Raw genomic sequence first — 12417 nt, 5'->3', positions numbered from 1 at the left:
CACTCCATATTATTCTGTATCTATCTTATCAAGTCTTATGAAATACAGTGGTACCTTGACTTACGAAGACGATCCGTTCGGTTCTGCAGCCGTCTTCATAAGTCGAGGTTTTCAGATGTCGAAGCGCGCGGTCGGCAAATGCAAGAAGAGCGATTTTGCACTTCTGCGCAGGCGCCGAGTGAGCGCATCGTTCTGTGCAGGTGCAGGACGCGTGCCGGGCGCGTGGGGCAAAAAGACTTTTGGGGTTGTCAACTTCGGAAGTCGAAACCTTCGGAAGTCGAAGCATTCGGATGTCGAGGTATGACTGTACTGCATTTTGATGCATTCCCCTCCGAACCAGCTTTGATCCAAAATGAGAAAAAAACCTTGCTTTGTTTTAAGCCAGTAATGTATACACAACCTCAGTGTAAAGCACATACTTTGCCTGTAAAAGGTCCTACGTTCAGCCACTGCCATCCCCAGGTAGGACTGAGGAAAACTTCCACATGAAGGCCAATGCCAGATAACATTGACAATACTGAACACGATGACTTGGTAGGCAATTTCCCATGCTCCTAAAGTGGTGCCTTGCTTAACGAATGCCCTGTAAGACGAACTTTTCGCTAGACGAATGGATTTTGCAATCGGAGGTTGCCTCGCAAGACGACAAGGTTTTCTATGGCCGCCGCATCGTCTTGCGAAGCGTGGCCATAGAAAAACAAACCTCCGATTGCAAAGTCCAGCGTGCAGCGAAAAATTGCCAGGGCTTTTTGCCGCCTGCCTTCCCCTTGGCTTGGGGAAGGAGGCGGCGAAACGCCGCCGCACCGTCGCACTTCGGCTCTGTCGGGCGGGGGGAGAGAGAAGCGGAGGATCGGACTGGTCCTCCGCTTGTCCCTCCCCCCACCTGACAGATCCGGCATTTGGCTCTGGCAGGCGGGGGAAGGGAGAAGCGGTGGATCGGACCGGTCCTCCGCTTGTCCCTTCCCTCGCCTGACAGATCCGGCATTTGGCTCTGTCAGGCGGGGGAAGGGAGAAGCGGAGGATCGGACCGGTCCTCCGCTTGTCCCTCCCCCCGCCTGACAGATCCGGCAACCCCGGGATCTGTGCTTTCTGTCAGCGGTGGGGGGGAGAGGATCAAATGGGGAGAAATGGCTGCTTTCTCCTCCTTCGTTCCTGTCCCCCTACCGCCGACAGCAAGGACAGGTCCCGGGGTTCGGAGAAGCGCTGCGCAAGCGTTTCTCCGAACCCCGGGATGTCTCCTTCCTGTCGGTGGTAGGGGGAGAGGATCGAAGGAAGAGAAAGGGCTGCTTTCTCTTCCTTCGTTCCTCTCTCCCCGCCGCCGACAGGAAGGACAGATCCCGGGAGCTGTCGGCGGTGGGGGGAGAGGAACGTAGGAAGAGAAAGCAGCCCTTTCTCTTTGTTCATTCCTCTCCCCCTGCCACCAACAGCAAGGAGAGCTGTGGGGCTGTTGCCGCCTGTCTGCCTGCCTTCCAGGGAGCCAAGCGAGCAAGCGCCGCCACTGCCGCCAGTCCCCCGGACCCCATAGGAACACATTAATTAACTTTTAACGCGTTCCTATGGGAAACGGTGCCTCGCAAGACGAATTTTTCGTTGGGCGAATTGACCGTCAGAACAAATTAAATTCGTCTAGCGAGGCACCACTGTATTTGAATAATGAACCCACACAAAGGATGAATTCAGTTACTACCTGGTGAGATGGAGAGAGTCTATATTTTGCTGGTTTTGATGCAGTAAGAAAGATCCTCCAGTCAAGTTGAAAATGAATTTCCTGGTACCATTGTTGCCTTTTCTTTTCATGATCTGTGATTGAGGAAAGAGATGGAGATTGGAACATATGAGTCTAACTCCTTTGTAATGTCAGCCTAGATATAATATTAAAGGCCAAATAACTAGTAAATAAACCCTACTAGATCTATGTAGTGATCTAGTAGTGATGTATGGAAGTGAGAGTTGGACCATAAAGAAGGCTGATCGCCGAAGAATTGATGCTTTTGAATTATGGTGCTGGAGGAGACTCTTGAGAGTCCCATGGACTGCAAGAAGATCAAACCTATCCATTCTTAAGGAAATCAGCCCTGAGTGCTCCCTGGAAGGACAGATCGTGAAGCTGAGGCTCCAATACTTTGGCCACCTCATGAGAAGAGAAGAATCCTTGGAAAAGACCCTGATGTTGGGAAAGATTGAGGGCACTAGGAGAAGGGGACGTCAGAGGACGAGATGGTTGGACAGTGTTCTCGAAGCTACGAACATGAGTTTGACCAAACTGCGGGAGGCAGTGCAAGACAGGAGTGCCTGGCGTGGTATGGTCCATGGGGTCACGAAGAGTCGGACACGACTAAACGACTAAACAACAACAACAACAACTAGATCTATGTACACATTAGAGGCTTGAAATGTAGTGAGATCATTTCCCTGCACTGTGTTTGAAGTCATTGAAAGTTGCTGTTCACACCAGAGAAGGGGCAGGAATGTATTTTCCCATAACCTGATTTGTTTACCATGCTAAGCTCTAATTCACTGAAGTTGCCGTCAATGGCTGCTTAAAATGTACACACCTCGGCTTAATTGCACCTTCCATTTTCTAATTGAATGGAAGCTGGTTTGAGGAAAGCTGCATCAAATAGAAGTATTTCTCAGGAAGCTACAGGATACCTATGGACTCTGTGGCTAATGGAATGTGTACTTTACTTCAAACATCAGTGGTGAGAGTGTGGCAGAGCTGGAATACACAGTACTGTGTGCACAATCTAGGTCTGCAAACTTGATTTTGACGGTTAGATCCACTTACTTATGGCACGTAGAAGAATTCTTAACTGAAAGGGAAACTGATGAAAAAAGTCTGGTCAGGCAATACAAAACTGGAAGAATCTGAGGTTGGTAAGAAAGAAAGTGAAATGTTTTGTGGAACAGAATTATACAATTCCCAGAATTACCAATTCCCATTGTGAAAAGAGAACATTTACTACCAGACACTTGAAAATTGGTAGAAGCAAGGGGATAAATTAAATCTTCCAAGAGAAATGGAAAAGATAGAACAGTAACAGATGTGCCTGTCTTTGTCTTAACTGATGGATTTTCATTCTTTACATAGCTGTAACTTAGCCCCCCCCCCAAATGTTTATCCTTTAATATAATCAGCTCTGAATTAGAACAAAATAGACTTCTGTATATGACTGCAATTGATAACAGAAACATATGTATCATTTTGATGTTTCAAAATGGTTTTAGTTTTATAAAATAATACATTTTCAATAAAATTGAAATTCCTTGTGTAAAATTATAATCCAGTGTAATAATAATTGCTTGAAAATGCCACAATATTTTTCCTGTATTTTAAAACTTTTTTTTAAACCTTAACAGGTCAGTGCGAGCCAATTATACTGGAACTTTGCATGAACCTGCCTTATAATTATACTCATTACCCCAACTATTTGGGCCATCGGACACAGAAAGAAGCCTCCATCAGCTGGGAGTCCTCTCTGTTCCCAGCCTTAGTTCAAACTAACTGTTACAAATACCTTATGTTTTTTGCCTGCACAATCTTAGTGCCAAAATGTGATCTTCAAACAAATCAGCGCATTCCACCATGCAGGTAACACTTGATAACTAGCATAAAGCAGGCCACAAAACTTTCAGTGCAACTGTAATTCTGCTTATAGTGTGTTGTATATTCTTATCGTGTAAACTAAAGCTACGTTGGTTTTATTTAGTTTAGTTATAATAACCCTATGTTTAGTGAACACTGATGTTTTGCTGTTTGTCTTTAAGCAGATTCACAGAAAACTCTTCTCAATGGCCTTTAGTCATGAGAACCAAATAGAACTTCTTTGTTTAGAAGCAGTATATAGTTTAGAAGCACCAGATGCTGGAGTCATAACAAAGGAGCGTTATTATTATATTTGCACTCTGCTCAAGAAGCTATAGCGTTATATATAGCTGGCCCCTGTCAGAAACAGGATGCTAGATTAGATGGAATGAAGTTTGATTGAGTAAGGCAATTCTTATCTTTTACTCTTTTAGGTGTTCTTTTTCTTGTGGCATTTTTTACAGATTTCTTTTATCTCGGTCTTTCTTTAAAATGGACATGCAATTCTCCTTCCTGCTTATCTATCATATATCTATAGATTCTGTTTCAGGCACCCCTCTAAACATATTCTGTTACTTTAAGCATCTGGTTGAGCTCAGTGTTAAGGTTTCCTACACTGAGAATCCTCACCCATTTCTGTTTAATGAAACAGTAGTAGAAGGCGATGGGATTTTGACCTTTCATCACAAAGATACAATTTGAATGATGACAATACAGGTTCCTATTGCTACCCATGCTGATTATTTCCATAAGTAGTTGTTGCTGTTTTTTCAATGAATTTGTTACTTTCTAACTAAGATTCACACTGATGTAATTCACACATTTAAAAATCAACAACTTACTCAAAGTGATCACCCACTAAAAGGAATGAATAAACATATATACCATTCCCTACAGAAGGATAATAACCTAACATGTCAGCTACAATAACTGTAAGAACCAAAATAAAAACATGAAAAGATGGCATGGTATCAGGTGAGCTTCCTTGGGGAGAGTATTCACAAACTGGTGGGTGCCGCTTAAAAAGCCTGTTTTCTCATTATCACCTTGGACTTCTCCTAGAGGGGGCACACAGTTTATCTTAGGGTCTAGCTAGACTTGTATGGGAAAGGTGGTCCATGTAGTATTGGGGTCTTAAGCCATGTAAGGCTTTATAGCTTAAAGATAGCACTTTAAATTAGGCTCAGAAACTAATATTGTGACAAACCAAATTTGGTATTGTATGTTCATCTCATCTGCTCCCTGTTAGCAATCTGGTCACTGAGTTCTGTAGTAGCTGCAGTTTTCAAACTGTCTTGAAAGGCAGCCCTATGTATGACACATTACATTAATCTAACGTAGAAAGTCCCAGAGCAGGCATCCCCAAACTGCGGCCCTTCAGATGTTTTGGCCTACAACTCCCATGATCCCTAGCTAACAGAACTAATGGTTGGGGAAGATGGGAATTGTAGTCCAAAACATCTGGAGTGCCGAAGTTTGGGGATGCCTGTCCCAGAGCATAGTGATGGGCAACCTTTTGAGCTTGGTGTGTCAAAATTCGCCAAAAAACTGAGCATAACTCGGGTGGTCTGTCACTTCAAGAAAAAACCCATAATTTCACGATATTTAGAGTTTAAATAACAAAAATGTATAATTGTAATATATAACTGTATTTAATAAACCAAAAACTAATTATTTAACTTATTTTTTTAAAATAATAATAATAATTTTTTAAAAATAATAATTACCCCCCCACACACACACACTGAGCTACTCTCACAACGGCTACCAAGCCAATACTTAGCCATGAGAGAAGGAGGAAGGTAATGAGGCTCAGCAGAGGCTGCAGAAAAATTCCCTCCGAAGGCAGGGGACGTTCCTCCCTGGGATGCCGGCAGCAAGCGCGAAACAAAAAAGCCGCTGAGTGGAGAAAGAGGGTTTGAATGCTGCTGTGCTGGCCTAAACGTTGTCAAACCCCGCCCCCCAGCCGGCCCCCCAACCCCGCCCCCCAGCCGGCCCCCCAACCGGCCCCCAGACGGCAGCAGGGATAGGCTGGAGCAGGGGGCCGAAACACGCCCCCCTGCTGAAGCGGATCCCGTTCGCAAAGTCTCCCCTCTCAAAAGAGGAGAGATCTGTCCGCCGCTGGCCGGAGATCGCTGCGTGTCACTGGAAATGGCTACGCATGTCATAGGTTCGCCATCAGGGGGAAGAAGAAGAAGAGTTTGGATTTGATATCCCACTTTATCACTACCCAAAGGAGTCTCAAAGCGGCTAACATTCTCCTTTCCCTTCCACCCCCACAACAAAAACTCTGTGAGGTGAGTGGGGCTGAGAGACTTCAGAGAAGTCACCCAGCAGCTGCATGTGGAGGAGCGGAGACATGAACCCGGTCCCCCAGATTATGAGTCTACCACTCTTAACCAAGTGGGGCTACAGCTGGACCACCAGCTGATGCTGATAGAAGGTACTCTGTACCACAGAGACCACATGTGCTTCCAGTGACAATGATAGTTGCAGAAATACCCCAAATTGTGAACCTAAACCTTCAGTGGAAGTGTATCCCCATCCAGAACTGGTTGCTATCCAGAATCATCTACTAAAAGTATTTCTGTCTTCTCTATCTTGAACTTTTGTTTTTTGGCTCTCACCCAGTTCATTATTGTGGTCAGACACCAGTGCATCCACCACCACGCCTTCTTGAACTGAAAAAGAGAAACAGAGCTGCAAATGTGGATGACCTCACTCAGTGGTTTTATGTGGAAGTTGAATAGTTTTCTTACGTCTGGCATGTGGAGAATAGGATCAAATCCTACAAAACCCCATACTGGAGGGTCTATGGGGCTGAACAATACCTCCCCAAGCACCCCCTTCTAGAGTACCATCCAAGTAGTACTGGAATCACTGTAAGGCAGAACCCCTCACTTCCAACACAATCGGTGCTCCAGAAGGATACCGTGGTTTATGTCATTAAAAGCTGTTGAGAATGAAGAATGATCAACAGGATCACTCTCCTGATAAAAGGATGAGAGTGGTTAAGGTGGTCTCAGTGCCAAAACAAGGTTTAAACCTCAATTGAAATGGATAAAAAAAATCAGTCTCATCCAAGAGTGCCTGAATCTCGTCTGTAACCATCTTCCCAACTTTGCTCAAGAAGGTTTCAGTGCAGATAGAGCAAGTCAGATGCACAGTAACTTAATATTAAATTCAGTCCTTACCTGTAGGAAGCTAGTAGCATTGCCAAGCCCAACATGTCTTCATTTAAGTAAGAGATATTGTTACTGTTAGGGCATGTCTGTATCACAAGTGAACTGATTGCTGGTCTGATACTGAGAAAACATAAGTTTGGTTGTCCTTTCCCTAACTGGATAGAGTCAGTGGTTGTGAATTGCAGCTTTGTAAAAGAACAGGCTGGCAGCACCCACGTTTGGTCACAAGTATAATTTAAATGATAGGCATTGGCAATAACTTCAAAGGAATCTGCAAGGCACCCTGGGATGTTATGAACTGGAAGTGTGTGTTTTGTCAGTTCCTATTATTTCTTGCTGATTTGCAATTGAAATGTGGGGGAAATAATGGTTAAAGTGTTTTAGAGCCTTTATAGGCACTGATGGTATATTGTTCCTAATAACAGTGTGTTCTGTTTCTGGTTACTCCATCTTACATAGTTGTAATGAATAAAGAATAAACCCCGTGAAAATAATTATGACTGAAAGAATCTCAAAAAAAAAAATAATGTTAATTTTCTTAACTAGTTTTGCTGGGTTTGGCCAATAGCTTTTTCAAGAAAAGTGTGAATTCACCCAGTCTCTAATTTTCCCATCCAAAATAATTCTTTTCCACACAATCTTTTCAGAGCACTTTGTGAACAGTCCAAAGAACGATGTGAGTCTGTACTTGGAATTGTAGGCTTACAGTGGCCAGAAGACACTGATTGTTCGCAGTTCCCAGAAGAAAACTCAGACAATCAAACTTGTCTAACACCTGATGAAGATGTAGAAGGTTACTAAATATTTAAACTAGACATTGCATACTTGAGGGGGACTCTGGTATGGAGGACTAGAATTTCATTGCCTGATATTTAAATTTATTTAAAATAAGTTAATGGAATGAAGGTTATTATTCTCTTAATTGGGGGTCAGTGCTACTTAGTTTTGGATTGCAGATGGGATGGCAGCTAGAGTATAAAGTTGTCACTAGATGTGTACAAAAGCAAATCCAGATATTAATGAAACTTTCATACGGTCAAAATTACATGCAATTTTAAAATAATTGAACAGAACTGAAGGAACTCAAAGAAGTAGTCAAACTGAACAGCAATAGGTGCTTCTTCATGGCTGTGAGTGCTCTTTTTCTTTTATGTCTCTCTTCACACTAATGATGAAAGCGTTTTAACTGGATTTTGTAATTTTCCTGGCAGAGTGCTCTCCCAGCCACTTCAAATGTCATTCAGGGAGGTGTGTCTTATCTTCCAGAAGATGTGATGGGCAAGCAGACTGTGAAGATGATAGTGATGAAGAGAACTGTGGTAAATGATCTATTATTATTATTATTATTATTATTAAAATTTGTATACCATTCTTCATCCAAAGACCCCAGGGCAGTTCACAAAAACAAAAACAAAATTTTATATATATATATATATATATATATATATATATATATATATATATATACACACACACACACACACACACACACACACACACACACACACACACACACACAGGGCATGTGGGTGTGTTTCCACTTTCCACCAAAACCGCTTGACGATTGAGGTGAAATTTTGACACAGCATCACATGCAAATGTCCGAAGGCTATAGGAAAGATTACTAAGACAGATGTCACACCTCCGCCAGGGAAAACCCCAAAAACCCCGTGTATCAAAACACACCACTCAGACAAAAATGCATGATGGGAAAAGAACCAGGTTGCAAACCAGCGCCCTCTAACGGTGGCTACACTGGTACTGCACCTATAAAACCTTCCCTCTCAACAGCACCTCGGCTCCCGTTTACATACTAGGCAGAAGCCTTTACAAACTAGGCCGAATGGAAGTACTGACTCGCCTGGGTGGGCGTTGGGGGGAAGGAGGGGACGGGATAGGTCAGGACACGGTGGGACCAGTCACAGGGATGAGCTGGGGGTGGGGGGAAGAGGGGGCGTGATACATCATAGGTCTGGATAGGGTGGGGGGAATCACAGGGATAAGGTGGGGGGAGGATACGGGATACATCATGGATCGGCACAGGGTGGGGGCAGTCACAGGGATTAGCCACAGCAACACGTGGCAGGGCCAGCTAGTATATAATAAAACCCAAAACAAACCAATTCCACCCTTCTCCCACAAACACATTAAAAAAAAAACCTATAGAATGTTAAACAGCTAAATGCCTGGTTGAACAGAAATGTTTTCGCATCATGCCTAAAGAAAGTGCCAGGCGAGCCTCCCTGGGGAGTGTGTTCCACAAACAAGGAGCTACCTCAGAAAAGGCCCATTCCTGTGTTGCCAACATGTGGACTTCCTATGGAGGAGGCACACAAAGAAGGGACTCAGATGATGATTGCAGGATCTGGGTTCTATTCTGAGGTTCTCTGGGTCTGAGGCGGTTCTTGAGGTATTGTGGTCCTGAGCCATTTCGGGGTTTATAGGTCAAAATCGGGTAAAGTCAAACCTTATGGTGTGGTTAACGTAGCCAGTCTTCATGTCACATTTGCAGACATCTTTGTAATACAGAGTTGGTCTGCCAACAACCTAGTGCTTGAAGGCAGGTCCTCGTAGACCACGTCCTTGTAGATCCTGCCATCTTCCATTCTGTGTACATGACCAAGCTGTTATAAACACTGCTGAGATAGAAGTGTGAATCATGCTGGGAATGTGAGCTTGGGAGAGTACATCTTTGTTTGAGACTGTCCTGCTATGTGATGCCCAAAATCTTCCTGACACAGTGCATGTTGAAAGCATTGAAGCGTTGCTCCTGTCAGGTTTCCAATGAATCACTTCCATACAGCAGCATCCCCAACACACAGGTCTGGTAGACCTTTATATTGGCATTGGTTCTTAGCATCGCATTCTCCCATACACTTGTGAAGAGGCGAGCCATTGCTGTAGCTGCCTTGCCGATATGCTTGTCCAGTTCAGTGTTGATGGAAAGATGGTTGGTTATGGTGTAGTCACCAATGCTGGTGCATGGAGTGCTGGCGATGTCCTGACCCAGGATGTTGGTCTTCATCAGGCTGATGATGAAGCCGAACACCTTGCAGGCTTGGGCAAAACGGTTGATGAGCCTCTGTAGAGCTTCTTTGGAATGCGCTGTCTACAGGGAGGAGAATATGCCAAAGAGAGCTGGAGCAAGAACACAGCCCTGTTTCACATATAGGGAAGGCACCTAAGGATGAACTGTCGTACTGGATGGTGCTGCACATGTTCTTGTGGAAGGACATGATCATCTTGTGGTGCTTAGGTGGGATCCTATGTTGTTGAGCAGTGTGAAGAGCCCTTTTTCACTGACAAAGTCAAGGGCCTTCATCAGGTCTATGAAGGTAATGTAGCAGGATTTATCATTGAAGACATAGGCTTGAATATTACAAATATCTAATATTTGAATTTATTTACAAATATACCAGTTGAGCATGGGTGAAGGCAGACAATGCAACACTCTTACAAACAGCAAATTCACTGCCCCCCATTATATACCCAGATTGACAGTCCCAAAAAGTGCTTCCCAGAGCTCAAATCTAGTTCTCTCTCTCTCTCTCTTCACTTGAGTTTGACTCAAACTGGGTCAGACTTTGTTCCTGTATGTGCACACAGAGACCTAAATGACTTCACCCTACTACCGCTGTGGCTTCCCCTCATTAAGAATAATCAAGGTTCCTTCTATTTCCTGGCTATTGGGAGCAATTATCCAGCAATCTCCCTAACAAATTGAATGTATAGTCAGAATTGGCTGTCAGGTTTGCCCAGAAAGGAACATTAAGCAGTCAATATCCCATTTCTGTTATATCTCTGGATTCTACCCTTTCCAGCAATCAGATAGTGAGCTTATAACAATATTATGTGAGTGAACAGTGTGATCCAAATGAATGCTCTCAGTAATTCATTCTTGATTACAACTGTAGTGCAGATGAAGTCCTTCTTCATGAACATGGACATTGCTTTTATCTTCGATAATGGGAACATTATGAATACCCTTCATTACCATTCCTGGGGCTATTTGAATATGTTGCTAGTAACTGGAAGAAAGCTTTGTTTCCCAAAGTTACATAATTGACACCAGGGATTGCACCTTTCTTTCTTTCTTTTTTAAATAAACTTTATTTCAATTATACAGACATAAATTACAACATGAAATGCATTTGATCAACCAAGAAAAGAATAACAAAAGTGAAAGAAAAAAAGGAGAGAAAAGAAAGAAAGAAGAAAAAAAAGGGGAGGAATACTATATATATGTAAATATATACATACACACACATATATAGCCACTAATAAATAGTAAAAAAGAAAAACATAAACAATGCTTTGGGATTGCACCTTTCTTAATTAGTAACAATACATACTGAAATAATCAGCATAGCACACAAAGCAAGGGCAGTCTAGCTGTTAGGCACTGTGAGGGACAGGGGATATCGCGAAGTCCCTCCCCTCCTGAGTTCAAGCCCATCCCCGAGCACAGGGGAAAGCAGAGAGAGTTCCGATTCCAGTGGAGAAGCAGGAAGTCGTGTCCGAGGCTCAGGCAAGGTAGAGGAGCCAGGGTCCCAGGTGGGACAGGAAGGGGCAAATAAGGGGGGGAGACCCATCCCCCCAACTCCGGAATTACGCAGAAAGAGGAGGGGAAAGAGGATGGGTCTGCCAAAGCTTTTGTGTTGGAGAAAGACGCGCCAAAAGCCATTCGGAGGTTCTGAACCCGACTGAACACATAGCTCCGTGTATATAGCAATGACTTCAGCACTGTAAATACGCAGCACCAATAAAAGAATAAAATGCAGAGCTGTGTAGAGTCGTTACTCTGAAGTAGCCCGCTCCGGCCACTGTGACAGGCACTATTATATTACAATTATTCCATATGTGAATGTACACATGTGCTCACATTCCTCTCAATGGCATTGGTGGAACTTATTTAGGCTGGATTGTTTCTCTTAACTAGCTAGTCTTAAAATCACACTGTGCATATTTGATTCTAAATACTATATTATGAATTACATTTCTGAGGTTTCTCATTAGTGGTAGGTTGTTGTGAACATTTTTAAACATGTGTTTTCTTATGAGGGTTGGCATTGGTTGCAAGAGAAGCTGAAGATCCTTCAGATAGTGAATTTGAGAGTAGCAAATTTGAAAACATTTTGTCCAAATAGACTGCCTCTGTGTTTGAAACAGCAGTGGTGGTAGTTTAGGGAAAGCACAAGGCAAGGCAGCATTAAGCATGTAAATTTTGCGATGACGACAATGATGATGATGAAAAGGACACAGAAGAAAGGATAAAATCTCCCCCCCTTGCACTGCAACCCTGATCCAAACCAGGGCTACCTTTGAGCTGTTAATGCTTTTAGATGTGAAAAATCTTTCTTTTATCTGATTTTGTTTGTGTGGTTTTTTCTTTGTTGTTTCTTTCACCTGAAAAATTTCTTCTCAGTCGTTCGTCAACTGAGTTAAAATCTCCCTTTCTCCCAAAGAGGAAATAAAGTTTAAAAACGAAAGATAGAATAAACAAGATATTAATAATATGGATTTGAGAATTATTACTTGTAACGTGAATGGTCTTAACAACAAAGTGAAAAGGAATAGAGTGGAACATTTTTTGGGTAAGAAAAAATTGGACATAATTTGTCTGCAAGAAACACATATAACAAGGAA

General features: G+C 43.1%; 1 protein-coding gene across 1 annotated transcript in view; it reads left to right on the top strand.

Moving 5' to 3' along the window:
- Positions 1–12417, top strand: part of CORIN (corin, serine peptidase) — a 130433-nt gene that overhangs the window by 82686 nt on the left and 35330 nt on the right. The window contains 3 exon segments of the mRNA XM_035112248.2: positions 3361–3592; positions 7419–7564; positions 7983–8090. Coding sequence (XP_034968139.2) covers positions 3361–3592; positions 7419–7564; positions 7983–8090 — 486 coding nt within the window.

Source organism: Zootoca vivipara, chromosome 9, assembly GCF_963506605.1.
Source record: "Zootoca vivipara chromosome 9, rZooViv1.1, whole genome shotgun sequence".
NCBI classification, from domain to species: domain Eukaryota; kingdom Metazoa; phylum Chordata; class Lepidosauria; order Squamata; family Lacertidae; genus Zootoca; species Zootoca vivipara.
Note: the sequence above shows the minus strand (reverse complement) of the source record. Positions and strands in the feature narration are given on the sequence as shown.